This window comes from Rattus norvegicus, chromosome 1 (assembly GCF_021556685.1).
Source record: "Rattus norvegicus strain SHRSP/BbbUtx chromosome 1, alternate assembly SHRSP_T2T, whole genome shotgun sequence".
Lineage (NCBI taxonomy): Eukaryota > Metazoa > Chordata > Mammalia > Rodentia > Muridae > Rattus > Rattus norvegicus.
Window position 1 is genome coordinate 271,895,236 of NC_141534.1, and position 23,362 is coordinate 271,918,597.

Genomic DNA, 23,362 nt, shown 5'->3' on the forward strand with positions numbered 1-23,362 from the left:
TTCTTCATAGGGATCTTCCTGACTGATGTGGCTTAACAACTTCTACTGCTTCTGTCTAAGAGTACTATGACCCAGGAGCACAGTAGCATGACATATACACTGATAAAATATCATCTGCTGAGCTCTAATACATGGGCAAAAGCCTCACCCCAACTCTACCTCTTTATTTGTGCTTTGGGAAACTTGCCCTCATCTCAGGTACTCTGGAGGTGGTCATGATAACTAGCATCTGTGGGGATCTGGATTTTTCTTTCAGAATATTTTAAACATGCTCAGAGATTTAGAAAACAGCAAAATTAACTTTATTATTGAAACTGAACATATTTTGCCAATCTTCTTTCTACTACTACCAATCTATTACTAAAACTTTTGTAAATCCAAATGAACTATTACTATAATTTAAGAAATACCTATGAACATAAGGAAAATTTATTTAAAAAATGAATTACTAAAAATATATCATAGGACTTGAATTTATGTCCCAGAGTTGGGACAAGGGATATATTTATTTATATAGGAGGAGGGCATGAGGAAACAAAGCTTTCTGTGGTGCTGAGAAGACAGCTTTAGCAGTTAGGAGCACTGCTTCTCTTTTAGAGAATGGGATTCTATTTCTAGCATCCACATGGTGGCTCATAGTCCTGTGTACCTCCTGTTCCAGGAAAGGTTATTGCTTCTGGCCTCTGCAGACACTGCGTGCATGTGGTACATGCAAACTCATGGAAAGAAAACATGCATACTTAAGTTTTTCTGTTATATTTGAAACTTTTAACAACAAATGTCTACAATATCTGAATTTTTAATCAATAAAACTTGGTGGTACTTTTATAAACATTGGATATCTTTTTTTTTTTTTTTTCGGAGCTGGGGACCGAACCCAGGGCCTTGCGCTTGCTAGGTAAGCGCTCTACCACTGAGCTAAATCCCCAACCCCAACATTGGATATCTTGAACAGGTTGACTTTTGCTTTTTTCTCTATAAAGATTTGTATAATTTGGACTTTTATTTATTTTGCATATTAGGTATTTGCTACTTATATAACTGAAAACAGAACTTAAAAGTCATATTAAAAGTCAAAATAATAATAAAAAAATAACTTACATGTAAGACCAAAATAGGCTATGTACTACTGCAAAAACATTTATACTGAACCATGGTTTGGGTGAAGAAGACAAACTTTTTATATTTATATACAGAGGTGTGTAATGGATGAGGTTTACTTTAATTCCTCCTCTGTGTTCATGAACCAGGAAAACTAGCATGACCTGGGGAACTTGTTAGAAATGCAGGGTCTTGGCTGGTGGTGGTGGTCTACAGAGTGCGTTCCAGAACAGCTAGGGCTACACAGAGAAACCCTGTCTTGATAAAATCAAAATAAATAAATGAATAAATAAAAGTAAATAATAAAGACTCCACCCCAGTTTTTCCGAATCAGAATGAGTTTTGAACATTATTGCAGGGTAAATATGGAATGTGTGGTCCTTTGTATACCACAATCAGAGAGATTTCCACATGAAATGCTAATTTAACTCCAGGTGCTTAACTAAATTGTTTTTATTATCTTAATATCAAGATGGATTTGAACCAAAAGCAGAGTCTAATATATCCAGCGACAACTCCTTTTTTGGAAACTGCTTTACCTTACTTTCTCAGCTGTAAAAGAATACACTATACTATTCTGAAAAGATTAAGATTAATTATAGCCAATTTCATGTGTTCTTGGGTTACTACTGTACTGCTGTGTACAGTGGATTCCTGTTATTATATGCATATACTCAAGCAGATAACTCAGTTTTATTTTTATTATTTACAACAAACAATCCAGTTTAGGAAGGTATGCCGTATTCACCACACCATAGAGATTGGGGTTGGATTCGGAATAACAGCATACTGACAAACCACAGGTCTTTCATATAATATGAAGCCTCAGAATAGGATTAGGTGGATCCTCCCTCTCAGGCAAGGAATATTCATCTCCTGTTCATTTCTAGTGCTACAAAATGATGAGAGTAGTGCTAACACAAGCAGCACATTTAGGGTCATGGGTAATGGACATACAGGAAGGAACTATTATCTGGCTCTTAATTTTGTATTTAAAATACATAGAGGAGAAGGTGGGAAGGGAAAGGAAATTAGAAAATTCTGGTAAAGTGGTTTAAAGCTGAAATATATTTAAAGACCAGGGCTAAACTGGCACTTGTTTTTTACAAACATGTTAAGGCCTCTTTTACAATTTTCTTTAGAATCAAAGATTTTTCCATTATAAAACTAACAGACGCTTGTTTCAGAAATAGGGAAAAGAGAGAGGGAAAAAAAAAACCCTCTTCAACCAATTTTGTAGTTCCTCTGTACACATAAGTTATGCTGCACAGCATGTAATTACCTCCAATAGCAATGAGCCGATCTCCCCGCTGAAGATCTGCAATGGCAGCAGGTGAGTTTGGGGCCACGGTTTCAATTATGACATGCCCAGCATAGCCATCAGTTGACTGAACAAGACGAAGTGTAAGTCCGACACTTTGTAAATTCCCTTTTATTAATTCAACCTTTGATAAAGGATTAAAAACAAAGAAAACATTGAGATAAAGTAATACACAAGAACACGAATACATGACTTTTAAATCACTGTGACTATAATATAATTACAGACATATGAGAAATGAAGCCATTACTAACAATATAAATGAACATACTTTCAGATTATGATGACTTAAATGTAGTCATAAAAACATCAAAAAAGGTATCTGCCTATGCTCCTGTCCTATGCTGTGTGTGTGGCGCATACCCATGAACATGCAGGCAACACCAACTGGACATGTGCTATTCTTTACAAGGAAGAGGAAGAGGAGCTGATGACGCAGTAAGGAGAGAAGCGTGCTCTGGGGGCAGTCTGGCTGAGGAGCTATGGCTGCTGGGGGAAGAGAGAGTTACTTCTCTCTGGGTATGTGGCCACCATTGGAAGTCTGCCCATGCTCCAGGGGATAGCCCGGGCCCACATTTATGTAAGCACTAGTTAGACTCAGTGAGCTATGGAAGATTGGGAAAGATGACATGAAATTGGGAGCAAGGATGTGCTGGGGAGGGTCTGGGAGACTAGAGGGAGTGGGGAGAGGATGTGATCAAAAGTAAAGTACAAGTATAAAATTTTCAAAGAATCAAGTCTATCAAGAAATTAGAGAACATGAGAATGTGAGAGGTAAGGGAGTATGAAGGTCCTGGGGAAGTGAGGGAGAGGGTCAAAATATACACATCAAACATAAAAATATATACATACATGTATGAAAACATTAAATACAGTGCATTCAACATGGTTTTTAAAGGGATCACAGCTATAGTACGAATTTTGGAATTAAAGAAACAAATTAAAAGAAAACCATTCCTAATCATTCTATCTAGAACTACTGTTATAATTTGCATTTGCTTATACTTTAATATGAAATTAAGAATTGAGGGGCCTGAAGATGGCTCAGTGGTTAAGAGCACTGACTGCTCTTTCAGAGGTTCTGAGTTCAATTCCCAGCAACCAGATGGTGGCTCACAACCATCTGTAAGGGGATCAATGCAGGCTGCTTCCCTAGAGGACCATGGTTTGACTCCTCATACCCATACGGTGGCTCACAATTGTCTGTAACTAGTCTCAGGAGACCTAATGTCCCCTTCTGGTCTCTGCAGACAATGTAGAAATGTTGTATACAGACCTATATGCAGGCAAAAACACCTACACACATAAAATAAAACCTTTAAAGATACTTAAAGCTGGGCATGATGATGCACACCTTTAGTCCCAGTGCTGGGAGGCAGAGGCAGGTGGACCTCTCTGATTTTGAGGCCAGCCTAGTGTAAACAGTGAGCTCCAGCACAGCTAGGGCTACATAGAGATAGCCTGTTTCAGGAGGGGGGGATGAAGAAACTTAAAAGATATTAAAAAAAAACCCAAACACTGCATCTGTGCTGATGGTATGCATAGTTACTTTCTCATCATTATTCCTTAAACAACACACTATAATGATCACTTTAACATATAAAAGTTAAAGTATATGAAGGAATATGTATAGCTTGAACACCTAGAGGGGTGAGAAGTTAGAGGCAAAAACTAATTTGCTGCGGAGTGATGAGTGTATTGGATTTCCTTTTCTGTGAGGATTATAAAGGGAGTTTACAAATATATTTTACTAAGACTTATTGATAAATGAAATGCCATTTATCTCATTTAGAGCATTTTGTTAACTAAACCTGTCACTTATTCAATTTGTCAGGAATAAATACAGCAGATTAACACTTATGAATTAAAATAACAGCAATATTCAACTTGTTCCCATTCAACTTGTTTATTAAAAAATAAAAAGGAAGAGCGCATAAGGCGCCACACCCTTCCAGATGGCAGTCCCTCAAGTGTGCTCAGTTAGAAATCAGAATGCTTGTGTTGTTCTTTAGCTAGCGTCTCTCACTCCTGCTTTTTAAGGATATGTTTCTAAAATTTCTGCTAATATACAAGCATTTCTGTTTTTAGAGCTTTAACATATAAAGTCTGCTCAGTTAGACATTCACTTTTCCTAGCTGGTGACTGGTAGCTGGTAAAATAGACCTTATTAAAACTGATCTTTAGTTTTTGTGCTGATAGGTTTTGTAAAGTTTTGGAAATTTTTTTATTTTTGAGATAGGATCTCTTACAACACAAGCTGATCAAACCATATAGAGACAGCAGGCCAAGAACACCTGACTACAGGTATGCACATACTAGCTAATGGTAGTTCTTTATTAAGAGATAAAAACATGCTTACCTAAATCAGATATTAATCCCAAATACAGAAAAAGACAAATCAAGTAAACCAAACTATTAATCTGTAATATTCAAACATGGATAAAGAGATTAATCCCACATCAGTAATATAACTGTACATTACAGTTCTAACTGTATATAATATAAAAGTATAACAATCATAAATGGAATTTGAGACTGGTTACCATTCAGGAATCAATTAGTTTACTACAGTAACAAAATAATGGGAAAAGCCATAAATACTTAAACAACTACAAAAGAAATCCCAGCTCTCTCACTCTCTTCTCTCTGTTTCCACGTGTTCCAGGCCAACCTTTCTCTTCCCTCTTCTTTGTCCCCTCTTCTCTGCCCTCATGGCTCTGCTTGTCTGTCTGTCTGTCCTCACAGGTCCTCATGCTCCTCCCTTCCTCCAAATAAACCTCCCTTATATAAAAAAAAAAAAGTAAAGAAAGAAAAGAAACCCCACTTACTCCAACATCTACTCATAATAAAAACTCCCAGCCAGCTAGAACTACAAGAGAACCTCATTATGAGAAACTATAAGAATCTATCAACAACACCAAGCTCAGAGACGGGAGAATTCACATTTCCTGCCTGAATGACAAAACAATCCTATGACCCTCAACACAGTGTGGGAGAGCTGCACATCACAAAGAGAAAGGGGAATGCACATCTTGAGGAGGAAAAAGAGAAACTTGTCATGTGCAGGTAGCAAGGTCTTACACATGAATAATTCCTCAAATGTACCAATTCCTCAATTGTACCCAATTCACAGAGCACTATTTTGGATGAGCCCTAGGTTTTTAATTTACTTCTTTAATTTATACTGGATTAAATCAGATATAGCTTTAAAAAAAAATACTGTACCCAAGGCAAAAAATCCACAAAAATACATTCCAAGTATTTATTTTATTACTTTGAAAATAATTGAACTGAACTTCCAAATTTCTAAGAATTTATTTTAACTTATGTGTGCATAAGACATCTACATGTGGTTAACATACATATTTCATACTCGCTCACATGCACGCACCTGTGAGGCTGAGAGTGAGCTCAACTATGGTGCTCACTCTGTAAACACAATCACCTGAGTTCAGTCCCCAAAACATTACCCCCCCAAAAAAAGAAGAAAGAAAGAAAGAAAGAAAGAGCGAACAAACGAACAAGATGAAGCATGGTGGTGTGGCTTGTGATTCCAGTCCCGGGGAGGCAAGGGACATTCTAACCCAATTGGTGAGTTTTAGGACAGACAAGGGATGGACAAGAGATAAAACTATAAATAAGGCAGCAAGGCAGTTAGCTCACCATCCCTTTGGACTGTGCAAGTTTGCCTTTTACTTTTCTCTTAGAAAACTATGACAGCCTAGTTTCCTCTGCCCCAAGCAAGTACCAGGACACACGCAGCAGGAGGTGATAAGTGAGGCCCCACAGCCTGTCCTGACTAGAATGCTGTATCATGGAATTTGTCTGGAAATTTTGGGTCAAACCCCTCAACATCAATTCTGTGATGACAGAAGACATAAAAACTCTAGGGCCTCGGGCCTCAAATGTCTGTCAGAGTTGGCAGCATGAAAGCCAAAACCTAAACAGTGGTTCCTTGCTTTAGAGACTAAGCTGCACCTCAACAATGAAGCAGATGTGGCACAGACATGTGCGGGTGACAGGGATGGGAAGGCAGGGGAGGAAGGACTGCCTCTGGGTGGGTGGTCTAGGGAAGGCATCACACGAGGCACAACACTTGGCTATTCATGTTGTAAAAGCATAAGCAGCTGGAACGGCTAGGACTGCTACTGAGGATTACAGCTGATGGCATTACTGGAGGGAAGAGACGGTGACAGAGGTGCAATGTGAAATGAGAATCGTCCAGCTGACATCAGCTGACTTAACTAAAACTATAATCCTGACTATAAGAGTTGGACTAGAGAACAGCTGTAGCACACTTCATGGACATTCTGTTTATCTAAGACCAGATCCTATAATATATTATCATTTAATAAATATATGGAATATACAAAATATACCTATTTACTCTAAGCATGTTTTTGAATATTAATTTATGATTTTTTAAAATAAAAATAAACGTTCTCTATATGCCTACTGTGGATACTAGTGCTTTCCAACCCTCCGTACCTGGGGAGTCATCACATGTGAATTAAAAGGAGCCAGAACCAGACTAGATTGGCAAGTAACGGGCATTGGTCTGGGTATTAGCAGCCGTGGAGGGTTAGAAATCTGCCCAGCTTGGGTTTGCAGTTTGTTAATAAACTTAACAGGTCCTTCTATCAGTTATTTGTGAACAGATGAGGCTTTCCTCCTTAAAATACTACTGTGGCTTCTAACTGAATCACATTTCTTGTATCTCTTACATCTGTGCACTGGGGGTACAGAACATGAACACAAACAAGAACATGCTTCTTTATGATCTGTACTGACAGTTAGTGTGTTCATCAATTATGGTTGTGACTTTTAAAAGCCGTGGATGATTAAAAAAATCATCAATCATGTAGATCTTTCAGCAGGCATGCTGCTTTCTATATGGATAGACAGTAAGCAGGTAGTTCTTAGCCTGGAAGCAATCTGAGCTCTCTAATCATAACCAAGTTGAACCGACAATTCAGTAAAATAGTTACACTTCTAACACGTTTATCTGCCAAGTACGTACGTGTTGCAAACAGTTAAAATTTATGTAATATAAAAGTATTCTAGTTTTTAAAATCTTAAATTATACTTTTACTGCATTTATTCATATGTGTGTGGAGGAAATACACAGGTGGAAGTCTCCCTCACTTCTACAAGGAGAGTTGGTTCTCTGCACCACGTAGGTTCTGGGATCAAACTTGGATTTTAGTCACAAATCCATCTTGTCTGCCCTCATCTTAGAAATCCTGACCTCTCAATTATAATTCACAGCTTGGAGATGAGTATTTAATATACTAATGATAACTGTCTGAGTCTGATATCCAGAATTAAATTACCCATGGAAGCTTCAAAACCTGTCATTACAGTTTAACCTATTTATAAATTTTTATGTCCTGTCTCAATGATGGTGATAATCTGTCTCCTCTCTCCTGACCTCCCTTTCTAAGAGTTAGAGTCTCAGTCTCTCATTCTCGATGTCTCTGTCACACACACACACACACACACACACACACACACACACATCATGGTGCTTAAGTGGGTAGATCTGTACAGGATCAAGAATGAATTCTAAATTAAGTTTTTGCACACGGACTCTACAGGCACATATTTTCCTTACAGGAATGATGCTTACCTATTTAGCAGTTAACTTCCAGTGAACAGGTGAAAACCTACCAAATAGTTATGGCATATTGAAAAAAAATTTTTGAAGGACAATTGTTAGCTGGGATACTTTTGTACACAGTGGGGTTTGAATTTCTGTCTCTACATATTAGTTTTACCAAATTTGAAAAGTGATTTAGCCCTAGAGGACTTTTTTTTTTCCCTTCCTCCCTTCAGCAGGGTGTCACTATATTGCCCTGGCTGCCCAGGAACTCACTTATGTAAACCAAGCTGCCTACACAGAGATCTACCTGCTTCTGCCTCCAGTGCTAGGACTAAATGCATATGCTATCACATTTGGCTTGTAAGATTTATTTATAAAGAGAATATATTAGTTCATATTTGTTACAGCCAAAAAATGCCTGGAGCAGAATGTTTGTGAAGAAAAGAGTTTACTTAGATGTTTTGGAGGTTCGCTGGTACAGCTCAGCCCTCCTGAGGATCTCATAATAAGTAGCCTTGCTTACTTTCTATAGTGCGGAGGGTATAAAAGAAAGTACACAGTATTGCAGGAAGGCAGAGGGACTCAGCTGGGCTCCTTCATAATATCCTTTAGAAAGCTCCAGGGTTCCTATGAGAGCTACTTTAACTTTTCTGAGAATAGCTCTGTGACTCAAGGACTTCCCTCAAGGCTTCAATGGCTTTATGGATCTACCATCTTCTATATTGCCAAAATGGGACAAGTTTTCAACACATTAACCTTTAGGAGAAACAAACCATATCCAAGTTGCAGAGAAGAGACCACTATCTTAGCACACTGGGTAGTTGTCATGATTAAATGAAACTGGGCATAAATGTCAAATATAAATTAGGCACCTCCAAAATCTTTCCTCAGAAAGACTTCCTTTTGATTGAAAATCAAGGCCTCTCAAAACAGAACCCTAGCTTGGCCATCAGATAACTTAGTTTCTAAAGTAACTGAATGATAAATTAGGACTGCATCTTTCAGTTACAGAGACAACAAAGGCATAGACATACACAGAAAACAAAAATTTCATTATATAAATGCAAATGACTTAAGAGATCTAAGGAATAAAAAATGGTCCTCTGCTTAGATTCAAGGATGTTAAAATAATTCCATCAATACACTTACGTTTTCTTCTTTTTAAATTTGATTAAAGCCTTTGTTAATGCTTTGATTCGAAACAAATCTAAGTCTAATATAACCATTCTAGTGAAATAAAAGGTAAGGAAAGTAGGCAAAGGCTGAGGTTGTTATGGAAACAACAGCAAAGAACACTGTCGTCCTTTTAAATTCTTGTCAAAGAAAAACAGCTCTTAATTGGAGTCACCAAATTAACCTCCCTTCACCTTCACATAGTAACAATGAACTTCTGCAAAGTGATGCATACATTACAAAGTCTGTGGGAGAGCATAGAGAAAGATATTTTTAAATATACTTTTCTAAAAATAGCTTTTTATCTTGAAATAATTTCAGTAATAACAGAAGAGTTACAACTTTTCCTACTTATCCCGAGCATATTTCCTGACTACTTTCCTCCTGCATATTTTCTCCTGGTTCTTTTTTTTTTTTTTTTTTTTTCCGGAGCTGGGGACCGAACCCAGGGCCTTGCGCTTCCTAGGTAAGCGCTCTACCACTGAGCTAAATCCCCAGCCCCTGCATATTTTCTCCTGAATCATCTGAAAATAAGGCACAGACACGAGTCCCCTTTTCACTAGCTATCTACATATTCCCTAACAGAGTCATTCTCTCAAATAAACCATCCTCCTTATAGTAAACCTGCTTATCTGCTTATGTTAGAGCGACCACTTGGCTTTCTTATCTTTTGTTTGTTTTGTTTTTTGAGAGAGGGCTTCTATGTGTAGCCCTAGCTTGTCCTGGAACTCACTTTGTAGACCAGGCTATCCCTGAACTCAGGCATCCAACTGGCTCTGCCTACTGAGTGCTGGGATTAAAGGTATGCGCCACCACACCCTGCGTGGCTTTCTCATCTTTAAAAATAGTTTTTAAAATTTAAATTCATGTTTAACATTTTATTTTATGAATATTTTGCCTGCATATATGTATGTGAGCAATGTATATATCTGTTGCCTTCAGAAAGCAGAACAGGGTGTCTGACATACATAGCTGGAACTGGAAATGGAGTTACGGATAGTTTTAAGCCATCATATGGCTATCAGGTGGTGGGAACTGAACCCAGATTCTCTCCAAAAATAGCAAGTGCTCTTAACCACTGAGTCATCTCTCCAGCCCTAGGTCTCATATCTCAAAAACAGACAAAAGCACCCCTGTTGCAGTAAATATTAAAAAAAACAAAAACAAACAAACAAACAAAAAAAAGGTAACCTTTTATCCCACGCTACTGCCGGGACCAGTGGGGCCGTATGGCACCATGGGGTACTTTAATCTCAGCAGCTCCATGCTGACCCCAAGTACTCTCAGACTCAGGTGGTTCGAGAGCCTTCTGCCATGCTCGTCTCTTGAGTTAGTTCCAGCACCCTGGGACCATATGGAACTAACCATAATTTGTCTCTGGTTAGTATCTCTCCTGGCAGCTCTCTGCTAGCCTCACACTCTCTGGTTCCAGCTACCCAGTGAAATCAAGACTCAACAACTGCAGCCCACCAATCAGATTTATATGTTAGATTCTCAATCCACAATACATCCACACAGTAAACTCACAACAAACTGATAAGGATATAAGCCGCCCACCTACTGACCTACAGAGATCCATCCCTTAAGAAATATACATAACTACCCAGGGCCATTCAAGACCACCCAGATCTGGGTCGTCCTTCTCCATCTCCATCTTGATTCTCTTCTCCTCCTTCTCGTCCCCTTACAAAAGCTTTGTCCCCCCCTTATTTTTTTACTGTCCAATCATGGCCTTGACCTAACTTGTGCCAGCCCTCACCTGCACATAGACATCAACCGACACTTTACCCTTTCTGTCTAATTAAAAACAAAAACAAAACAAAAAAAAAAGCTTTTCTCTCAAATGTAAGCTGAGCACAACTATTATCATTTGTAATTTATAAAGCATAAAATACACCTAACACCCAGTCCAACATTTTATCAGTTAAACAGAACATTTAGTTATCTATTCTAGCTTAAGAAAGGCTTAACATCTATGTTATGTCCTGGCTAGCTTGTATACACTCTGATAATTATCCAAATAAATATGTCTTCTCAAAGTTAAACAGCCTGGGTAGGCTATGAGACTATAACTAGTTTCAACCCTGTCAGAAATCTGAGAATGACCAATATTGTCTGATAATATAGAAAGCCTAACACAGCTTCCCGAACTGAGGCAGGTTGAAGAGACAATTGTCTACTTGCACAGTCCCCAGTTAGCAACACGTGAGAGCAAGTCTTCAGCCTTGGGCCTGGGATCACCTGACAGACTTTTGAAAAGCAGAATTATGAAGGGCTGATCATTCTGGCTCAGCAGAAATTATCAGTCAACTATTCTGCAATGTGTCCTTTTCTGGACAGTATTTTGTCTGTAGATAAAATAGGCAATTTCTGCAAAGTGGCTACCTGAGGTAGTGATGTTCAATTTCTTCATTGAATTCACCAAATGGGAGCTGTTAGGAGCAGACAGCTATCAACAAATGATTAAAAAAAATAATAAATGTCACTTTTTGTGAATTTCTGATGTTGCTGAAAACCATCTAACTATGTAAGCAATCTGAACTGTTAATTATATTAATAAATTATCTTGAAAGCACTCTAACAATAAATTTTCAGCCATGAATTTGCTATCTGATCCTTAACTCTTATGGTTAATCATCTCGGATTAGTTTTCTAATAGCAGTAAAGGACTGGGTATAAGCCTTGTATTCTTCAATGTGTTGTATAGACACAATGCCTATAAGAAAATAACAGTATCAATCCCACTTTATATCAATAAGAAATTTGTACCAATGAAAACCACTTTCTGTCATGCCCAGGAAACATTTGGCTTGCCCTCCTGACCTTGTAATAGGAAGAACTAGAAGGCATGGCTGAGGGACTAAGGGAGAGGCTTCCACAGCCTCAGCCTTTGCCTGCTTTTCTTTCCTTTTATTTCACTAGAATGGTTATATAAAACTTAAATTTATTTCAGATCAAAGCATCAACAAAGGCTTTAATCAAATGTAAAAAGAAGAAAACTTCATTATTGATTATTCAGATGGCGTTATTTTAACAGCCTTTTGATCTAGGCAGACCATTGTTTACTTCTCTTCTCTAGGAGATGAAGTTCACCATCACACAACTAGAGTGGAAGAATTTGGACTTGAACCCAGGCACACTGGATACCATCAGTGGAGAAGATATAATAGGTGAAATTATGTTCTCTGAAGATGCTGTATCCATGTTACATATCCCACAGAGGACTTGCTTGACTAACCTAACTATGGAGATGAAATGCCGCAGGTGTTTAACTAAAAATCCATGGATGTTACAAGCCCCTTTCAGCCAACTGTCTTAATGTCTATATCTGGCTTAATAGTCTCCCAATTTTACAAAATTACACCAATTTTAAACTTCTCAGAATGTTTACATTTAGTAGAGCTCTAGCCTCAACCAACCCAAAAGCCAAGTATACTATAACACCAAAAATCTACAGAGGAAATTTCCCCCCAACTTGTTGTGGTCTACTTGCCTGGTGTTTCCTACCAATGTAAATGGTATCTATGCTAACTTATGACTTTCCTTTTTCATCCTGGAGCTGTAAAAGTTTGTGTAACCACTTCCAAAACAAAATACATTCAGAGTAACTTGAACCCATGTTTCCTGGTCATGGTCATTCATATTTGATCCAGAATAACCTGAAGCAGAGTGGTTATAGCAAAACAGAGCAGCAGCCAAGAGACACTCAATCTGGGTTTGTAGAATGCCTCTGGTACCTGCTAATTGGGCATTATTTTATCTTTTTGTACCTTGTTTTCTTTATATACATAATGATGATGATATGCCTATTCTTACGGGATTAACAAGAATTATATGGTTAATGTATGTTCCATGGCAGCCACCCATGATAATACCTTGTGAGTGTTGATTACCTTTGACTGAGAACATGTGGGCAGTGAGGTGGATTCCACCTACTGCACAAGGCCTGGCAGTATCTTCAACACATTCCTGAATCATCTGTGATCAGCTCTGCATTCAGCATCTGTGCATGTCTGAGAGTGAGTTCTCTCTCTAGTGAAGGACGATTTTATGAGAAGGTATTAGTACACTTTGAAAAGATGAGTTCCTGAAACAGTGTGGGTTAAACTCATCATTTCTCTTGGGTCACAGTGAAGTAAATGCCTTACGAAATAGAACCTAAAGTGACACTTATGCTTTGTGACTATTAGCTCCTTAATTTTCTCCAAGCAGCTCTTCTTCGCACGTGTTTTATGTGTATGTTTGTATATGTGCAGGCTAGAGGTCACGTGGGTGTCTTCAGTTGATTTTCATTTTCACCTACTTTCTGAGACAGGTTATCTCACTGAACTTGGATTTCACCATTTGTTCAGAGATAGGATGCTAGTGAGCTTTAGGGGGTCAGTCTGTCAACACCACTCCCCAACAACTGCTGCTGAGGTTACAGATTTCTACCACCACTGTTGGCTTTTACACACTCAGTTCTTGCTTACGTGGCAAGCACTTTACCCACTGAATCATTTCCCAAGGCCCTTCAACAGCCCTTAAAAACAAACAAACAAGCAAGCAAACAGACAAACTAGAGTTGGGGATGCAGATCACTGTTAGAACTTATTAGCATGTGCAAGGTCCTGGGTTTGATCTCTAGCACTGCCAAAATACAAAATGAATTTCAATTCTTATCAGTATATTATGAAATCACAATTTCTCCTATCCTATTTGAACCTTAAATAGAGGGCATAGGGTACAAATAAACTGTTGAATTTAAGAGTTCACTGAAAGGTGAAATAATAGGGCTGAATATATAAAAACAAAATAAACAGCAAATCAAAAGAAAACCTCATCTCTGGACTGACCTTTGTCAGTCCCTACCAGTTCACAACTAAGTTGTCCAGAATATCTGCTTTTTCTTCTACCTCCTCAAAGCTGTTCCTTCTAGCTTCCTTTCTCTAAAACTCTCCCATTTCCAGGGCTATCCAGAGCAATGCTGGTCCCATTTTTCATGTCCATTATCACCAACCTCATAGATGCTCATTCCCTCTATGTCAAGTTTTTCCATTGCTAGATCACATTCTTGACTCTACTACTCAGATTCAACAAACACATAACTGATGACCTACTTCATGCCAAGTGCTGCGTCAGACATTCATAAATACAGAGGCCCTGACCTCTCATCAGATTGTGTGCAGTGTCAGTTTGATTTACAGAATAATTAAGTACTTTATAGATGAGATGGATTTAGACCTTGACATGGTCATGCTGCCAAAAAGGCCACTCTTCATCTTCCCGAAAGAGAGATTCTGAGCTGGGCTGTGGTAGTACACAGCTTTGATCCTGTTTGAGGCTAGCCTGGTCTACAGAGTGAGTTCTAGGACAGCTGAGGCTACAGAGAAAAACCCACAGAGATTCTGATTAAAAATGTTTTATTCTAAAAGCCTCCATACTTTCTACTGTCTTGATTCTATATAAAGATCTTATTCTAGTTTTGAATAACTTTCCTGCATTACCATAATCTTTTAGTGAACTTGGACAGCTCACTCTACCCACTCAGTATACTCAGATACTCAGAGAGAGAGGGGTCTTATGTCTTCCACCCTGAAGTGCTCTCTATAGTCTCTCTCTCAAACCCCTAAGGACACTGTGATGCTTCTTCCACTTGTCACCTTTTTAACACATTATTTTCTAGCTTTCCACAAAGAATGTTACTTTCCTTTATCAGAAGCTCAGGGCACTTCTGCTCTGAAACCGACATGATCAGAGCTACTAACAGTAATACACGATGCACACAGAAATGCTGACCTCTCGTTCTTGTCAAGAAGGATCACAGCGGGCTGGAGAGATGGCTCAGTGGTTAAGAGCACCTGACTACTCTTCCAGAGGTCCTGAGTTCAATTCCCAGCAACCACATGGTGGCTCACAACCATCTGTAAAGAGATCTGATGCCCTCTTCTGGTGTGTCTGAAGACAGCTACAGTGTACTTATATATAATAAATGAATAAATCTTAAAAAAAAAAAAAAGAAGGATCACAGCATGGATCACACCTCATATTGTGTCTCAGTGTCCTAGATTCCTCATTCTTAGTATACTAGACTACTTTGATTTAAAGTAAACTATTCTAATATAAATTCTTACTTGTTCTCAGAATTTCACAATCATACCAGAGTATAAAAAGCCAAGACAGTTATTTTTAACTAAGATGAACTTTTAAGAGTGGAAATGTTATACAGAATTTACTATTAGAGCATTTGCCTTATTTAAGAAACCAATTATAAATTACATATGGTTAAAATTTCATCAAGTCCCTACTGTATTCTCAAATGTTATCAAGCTGAACTAAACCAAAGTTTTCATAAAAGACTGACATTTTCAAATAAAGCTTTATTTGCTTTAATCTTTCTCTTCCTTTTGATAAGATTAAGACTGCAAATGGCAAATGGTTAAATAGGCACACCAAAATTCGACCTGCCAGGCATGTGGCCTTAAGTAAACACACCAAAATGCCAAGTCCTAGGCATCTGGTCTAATGTACTTAGAAGTCAAATGTTCTTACTTAAAATTAAAGTTTTTCAGAAAGCCCTTTAAAATCATTTGTAGGGACTGTCAGTAATATGTAAAGAAATTTGGAAATATAGATTTTTACTCATTATTACCCAACAAGGCTTCTAAAATTGTCCAAAACTAAGACAAAATAAAGATAGTTCGATTTTAAATCACATCAAGATGTTTATTTTAGCTATGCTGAACTATACTTATGAGGCATTCTTTTGATGCTTTTAGTCCTGCCAGAAAGAAAATGCATCACGGGGTACTACAATTGTAAACTCAGATTCTCACACTGAAAAAACAGCTCCTTACAGAAGCAACATTAATTAATAAATCTCATTTGGAAGATTTCCTCATCCTAAATATTTTTATTTTTTTTAAAGAAATGGAATATATCCAGGGAAGAAAAAAGGAAATCAAGGCATGACTAAAAGTCATGCTGAAATCATGGCAGTCTGGAAGAAAAATTGGGAAAGTACTTGGAGACTGATGTCTAGATAGTTAGACTTAGTCTTACCAGAATACTTACTGAATGCAGAACCAAGCCTATCAAGGTACTTACTATAACAGAAGATTCTGCTGGAAACAACATAGGTCAAATTATACAATTATACAAATGTAACTAAAACTCCAGCTGTGACACCTACTTAACACATGAGTCTGTCAGATAGGAAAGGTCCCAGAAGTGACTACTGTAGGTAGCTGACATTGATATGGCAGGTGAAAAATTCTGAAATATCGAAAGCAAGAGAGAATGGGAGTAACTTGCTGGTAAGAGAAAAACTGAATTCCAAACAAGAGAAAACTCAGATACCAGCAAAAGTAAGAGGTCACTATCAACCTTAGACTAAAGGATAGACTTAAGTGGTTATTGGGGCTGAACATCAAGTGGAAACAAGAATAGAGTCTTGTCTTGTGAGGAGAGTGGGCCAAATATGATGGCAAGGATCAGTCATGGAAAGGTCACATCTGTAACAACAAGCAGGAAATAGAGAGCTCAATGCATATGGCCTGTAGTTTTTGAAACCTAAAAGCCCACCACAGGACTCCAGTGAGACATCGCTTCCAAAATGCCACACCGACTAATCATCCCCATGTATTCCACCAACTTGGGACCAAGTATTCAGACATACATATCTGTCAGGGGGCATTTAAAAAAAAAACGATAAACCAGCTGGTAGGAGGAAGAATACCCTGGTTTCTTTCTCCAGTCCACTCTCATTTCCCATGAGTGTATCACATCCATCAACTACAGCTGAAAACTACTGACACTGAGAACCTGGAATAACAGCGGACACCCCAGGAATGGAACAGGAAAGAAGTTCATGAATATATCTGAACAATGGCAAACTGTAGATTAATGTCTTTATGCAAGAAGGCAAGTATAGGATACAATGAGACCTGTCATTGGATGAGAAGGAAGGACAGGATAGGTGGGAAAAAAGTTTTAAAAAGAGAAGGAATTGGGAGAACATGGCAGCAGATGTTAAGATTCTTCTCTGCTCATAGATACAGGTTGTTATGAATATTTTTAAGGGATGGGTGTGTACAAGATTTTGTGCTGTCTAGATGAGCAAATTATATCTTATCAATTGGATCAGAGGTTACTGTGTGGTGTGCTCTCTCATGTGGCAAGAGAAGATGCGGTGGCCAGATGCACCAAGCCTGCTACAGAATTGGGATGTGTGAGCCTGGCGTGGTAACAACCCCTCCAAGGGAACTGTGAGTGAAAGCAAAGCAGCGTGGCAAGATGCCAAACTGGAACGGACCGTAGACCGCCTGGGTCAGAGAGTACTTAGGGGAGAATGGTGGAGCCACTGATATAAATTAGCGCTAGTTGCTAGTCCCTATGGCCAGATGGAGCTGGAACTAGTGAGAGAGTGACCGGCCAGGTCAGAGAGAGCGAGCCCAGGGCAGAAGCGCAGAGCGGTATGCGCAGGAACCTGTGGCGCAGGGTTTTTCTACTGAAACAGGCTAAGCCCTGGCACAAGCAGAGGTCTGGAGAATATAGATGTACATGGAGAAACAAGCTGAGTTAGCACATGTCACAGTTTTCAAGAAAGAACTTTAGGACAATTTAGGAAGGATATACAATTATCAGAGATGTATAGTACATAGTAAGGCCAATCAGAAGTACTGAATGCTAGCGTGACTGGGGCTGAGAATGGGAGAGGACATGAAGGCACCAAGCTTACCAGGTCCCTTTCCTGGCCATATAAAGCCGCCTGTCTTGATCTTTGGGGAAGTAAGGAATCACTCAGAGATTTGATCAAGCAACAGGGCATGATAATTTTTGTCAATCAGACCTTAAAGATCACCAGCCACTTACTCCTCCTCTTACAGCCTCCTCTTTCCTTCCAGAACATTCAGCCACTAAACTGCAAAATAGTCTAAGAAACTTATTAATACCTGTGTAGCTGACAGCAGCAGATTTCTCAACCATTAATCATTAGTGGTATGAGACTTCTCTTCTCCGTGCCTCACTATCTTGTCAGTCGGTAATGCTAATCTTTCCCCCCTCCGTTTATCTTTATATAGCTATTTCACGAGGGAAGAGTTGTGGCTAGAGTAGGAACTGCAGAGAGCAACATCAAGATTAGCCTACAAAAGAGGACAGTGGCAGATGACAGGAAACATTTCCCCATGTGGGCTACATGCAAGCAACAGAGTAGGTACAAAAGCAGCCTAGGACTGACAAGGGCTAGGAGACAGTACTAGTGAGTAACCTACAATGGGTCCTCAGTCTGCTGGTGAGTGCTTTGTGTATATGCTGTTTCCAGCTCATTAGCACACACCCACTTCAGGAGTGCCTCCCCTATTGCCTCTATTTCTATTAACTTAAAAAGAAACTGTCAAACACATTTATTTTCTTATGAACTAGCCATCTAAAATACATTCACAATTCTATTTTTCAGCTGGTAAAGTGCCTACTGTGAAAACAAGGGAGAGTCTGAATTTGACACCTATTTCACACATAAAAAAACAAAAACAACAACCAAAAAACCACCACCCCTGGGCATGGTGGCACACACGTTGTAATTCCAGTGCTGGAGATCTCTGGAGTTCAATGCTCATTGGCCAATGGGTTAGTTTAGCCTATTCAGTGAGTTCCAGGCCAGTGAGAGATCTCATCTGAACAAAAAGAAGTTTTGTTCTGTTTTTCTTCTGGAATAATAGAGGGTTTTCCCCCCCCCCAGCCCTAGCATAATAATAGAGATTGACATTTAGCCTCTACAAGCATATGCATATACACACATGTACACACACATGTACACATACACACACACACACACACACAGAGTTACTCATACTATATGACTCAATTCTGCCAATATAATTTGCCTTCTTAGGAATTATTAAATTCACAAAATTTCAATTTATTGGTTGACACTGTTGTTGACATTTTTAACACCTGGTTAAATTACTCTTTCTTGACAACTACCTGTGACATATGCTAGGATCTAAAATAATAATTCAAAATTAAATATCTTACTAACCTTTGCTATAAAATATTAAATCTGTCCAATCTCTTACCTTTGAAGATAAAATAAAGAAAACTGAAGATGCTAGCAGCAATGGTAAATTATGAACAACTCAAAGTGAAGCCAAATTTAACCAGACAAAACAATAATCTTTTTTAGAGTTATGTATTTTGGCACAACCTCTAAACCCAGATATTATTTCATTCCTTAGAGAAGCTACTTCAAATTGATTGAAAATGTAAACTTTAAGGTGGTACAGGAATAACAACCAGGAGGAAAGAGAAGAGGGGAAAGGGGGGAGGAAAGGGGGAAAGGAGGAAGGGAGGGAGGGAGAGGGGGAGAGAGAGAGAGAGAGAGAGAGAGAGCGCACGCAGACAGATGGACGAACAGACAGAAGAGACCTCTATGCCTACTTACCTTGGCCTAGAGAGATAGCTAATTAGATAACTGTACACGCATAAGGACCTAAGTTCATGTTCCCAGCATCCACATAAATGCTGTGCATAGCTGGCTGGGAGTGATGCACACCTTCAATCCCAGACACTTGGGAGGCAGGGGCAGGCAGATCTCTGAGATCAAGCCAGCCTAGTCTATATTAATGGGTTCCAAGCTAGACAAGGGTGACACAGTGAAAGTGTCTCAAGGAAGAAAAAAGGCAACTTAAAGAAATGGTGGGGGGGCTGGGGATTTAGCTCAGTGGTAGAGCGCTTACCTAGGAAGCGCAAGGCCCTGGGTTCGGTCCCCAGCTCCGAAAAAAAGAACCAAAAAAAAAAGAAATGGTGGGCACAGCAATGCTAATCTCTAACCCCAGTGCAAGGGGTGGGAGGTGGGGCAGGATAGAACCCAGAAAGTCAGGTCCCTTAGAGTCCCTGACCTGCTAGCATTGCCAAAACAGGAACACCAGGTTTAATAAGATTCCCTGTCTCAAAACGTCAGAGAAAGACACATTATATTGACACACACACACAGACACATCGAGGACACTCTTAAAACCCCTCTTCTACCACATTCACAATCTTCAACAACTCTTGTTTCTTTCTCATAACCAAGCTCTGTGAGTCAGACCATCCTCCTCTGTTAGTTTAATTTCATTTTTATTTCTCACTCAGGTCAAAATTATTCTATTTCTCCAAGAAAAATTTATGCTACCAATTTTTAAATTGAAGGATGTACCCAACAGTAAGATCTAAGAGCATCATTTTTATTTTGCTTTCTTCATAGTAGCAGCTGTCAAGTTGCAGAGATAGCTACCCTCACTCTTCAGGTTCACTGGCAGCTTCCTCTCCTTTACCCCAGTGTTCTTCCACACCACACATCTAGTTGACACTAGTCCCACAGGGACAGTATCCCTCTGTCTTGAACTGCTTCTCCAGCATCAGAATCCGGGCCCAGAAAAAGTAACTCTTGATAAAATCCTGCTGAGTAAGTAAAGCAAACACTGTGAAGCATCTGAAGCACTCAGGAAAATTAATCCCTCCTAGGGGCTGGGACGATAGCTCAGTCAGTAAAGTGTTTGCCTTTTCAGCATGAGGAATCTAAGTTAGACTTCCCAGAACCCATGTTGTTTTGTTTTGTAAGTCAACCATGGTGGCACTAGAAAGGAGAATAGACAGGTGGATTTCTCGGCTGGCTGGCCAGCCAATCTAACCTACTTGGTGAGCTCCAGCCCAGTGAGAGACCATCTGAGAAAAGAAAGGGTAGATGGCATCTGAGGAATTACATGGAGCTCTGGCTTTTACATGTGGACCCACACATGTGCACCTGTATACATGCACAAATTATAACCTCTGATTCCTTAACTGGAACAATGTTGACATTTTATAAAGAAGACAGAACAGACTGCTTCTTATGCAGTCTGCTCATTACCAGTTCCAGGTGATCTATTTTATTATTGATGCTGCTCTGTTAGCAAAAAAGATAGTAACTGTTTATTTATGACCAACAATAAACCTAGAAATAAAGAAATACTAATAAAGGCATACTTAAGGAATAAATCTTACATAAATGTAAAACTATGCATTTTACCGTCTTAATAGAACTCCTTTGTTTTTCTTCCCAAACACCACTGCTTAGCTCAAGTGTGCAATGAACATTTGCTTCTCTCTCATAGGATCCAAAAATGAGTAACCTGTAGAAAAAAAGAGAACAGGAAGGGTACTATACAAATTATATGCAATAAATACTTCCCTCTGATAATTATAAGAAGTAAACACATTATATTTTAATAGCAACAACAACAAAAACCATTTGTTACACCCTCTAGTGGAAAAGCCAAGTAAGGCTCAAGTTAGAGGTTTCTTAGGCAGCCGGTTTTCTTAGCTGAGTTAAATAAACTAAAACATATATTTGTGAGGTAAAACAATTATCTCTATCCAGTAGTAATCAAGAAGGAGATTTTAGGGATTGGGTGGATTGGTGGGGGAGCACCTTTATAGAAAGGGGAGGGTGGATGGGATAAGGGATTTCCAGAGGGGGAACCGGGAAAGGGGATAACATTTGAAATGTAAATAAAGAAAACATCCAATTAAAAAAAGGAGACTTTCAAAATACTGCTGAATTCAAAACCAAACCAAGCTGCAGAGTGATCCATACAGGTATACCATTTCTGTAAAATGTAATATGCAGGATACTGCCATTGAATATGACCACACATAATGACTTCAGCACCTAATGTGGGCCTAATTAAATTTTTATTTTCCTATTGTGTTTTCATCTCTGGAAACTGCAGAAAAAAAATCATTACTTACTTTTCTGGGAGACTGAAAGTTAGAAAACAATATACATAAAGTACTTATGAGTACAGTGGTAAATAAAACAACAAATGTTCAATATTTGCTATTTCTTTCCTTTAAAAATGTGTATGAATGGTTTGCCTGTATGTCTGTCTGTATAACATGTGCATGTCTGGTGCCAAGAGGGTATCAGATCCTTTGGAAATGTAGCTATGGGTGTTGGGAATCAAACCTCTGGAAGAACAGCCAGTACTCTTAACCATTGAGCCATCTCTCCAGACTGTCTTTCCTTATGTTGAAAACAACCATAACAGAATAAAAGAAACACTTAATCCATGCTTAATATTCAATTCCATAAAAAAAAATAAAACCACCAGGTCTAATTCTGAAATGACATAAAAATTCTTATTATTGAAGAAAAGAAAGGGAATTAACTATGTGTCCAACTTCTACATTACCCACCCTCATAATGAGACTGAAACCTGTCGATTTGTCTCTAGAATAAGCTAAGGAATAGTTTTGGCTTTTACCAGCCTATTAGGTGTCACTCTATTACTTTATCACTATTTAAAGAGCACAAGTAGCAATGAAATAATTAAAGAAAAATAGAAAAATGCACCATAGAAATTTGAGAACATTATGTCCTAAGTTTGGAGACTCTGATCCCCAGATCATATTCACATCTTACAAACTGGGATCATAAACTGAGATTCTTGAATAACTTATGAGGGTAGAGAAAGTCCCTAAATTTAAATATTAAAGAATCTTTACAAAGACTTTAAACTAGTGCCTAATAACCTATCACCAGAAAGAAGACAGGTTAAACACATTAAGAAAATCTATAGCTTTAAAATACTGTTTTTAGAATAGTAAGAATTCTCATTCACTAAAGCACTACTGCCCTCATCTGTTCAGGGACTGAACTGCCTCAGGCTTCCCCAGCAAGGGAAGAATTCTGTACTAGCTGCAGACCCAGACTCCAGGCAGGCATCAGATCCGGAGTCAAAAATCAGAAAGCAGAGCTCTTAGGAATTCTTCCTGAAATCATTCTACATTTTTAATAGTGACTTCAAAATGTTTTTAAAATAACACAATGTATAACAAAAAATTAACTCAAAACAGTCACATTATTAAATGTGAGATATGAAAAAAAACTTACAAAACAAAGAAAAAACTAAATCTTGCCCTAGACTAAATTGTACTTTATTATTATACAAAGGGTTAAATACCAAAAGAAAAATTAGACTTATAAAATTAGAGCCACAAAAACTTGGCTCTAATTTTATCTCTGCTAATAATGCTAATAATTAGATAAAACAAGTAAAATCCCCCAAAGAATGAATTATTTTTATTTCAAAGTGTACCATCACATAAATGAGACATTTCTCAGAATGAAAGAAAATATTTTCAAATGTATTTGATAAAAG

At 38.5% G+C, this 23,362-nt stretch overlaps 1 protein-coding gene across 2 annotated transcripts in view; it reads right to left on the reverse strand.

Moving 5' to 3' along the window:
* The window catches only part of Pdzd8 (PDZ domain containing 8), a 57,762-nt gene that overhangs the window by 6,421 nt on the left and 27,979 nt on the right, over nucleotides 1-23,362 (reverse strand). The window contains exons 3-4 of one of the 2 annotated variants that reach the window (NM_001107446.1): nucleotides 21,229-21,331; nucleotides 2,384-2,546 (exon numbers count right to left, since the gene is read on the reverse strand). In NM_001107446.1, coding sequence (NP_001100916.1) covers nucleotides 2,384-2,546; nucleotides 21,229-21,331 — 266 coding nt within the window. Of the gene's footprint in view, nucleotides 1-2,383; nucleotides 2,547-20,280; nucleotides 20,619-21,228; nucleotides 21,332-23,362 lie in introns of those variants that run through there. The other variant, XM_087552365.1, reaches the window with a different exon arrangement.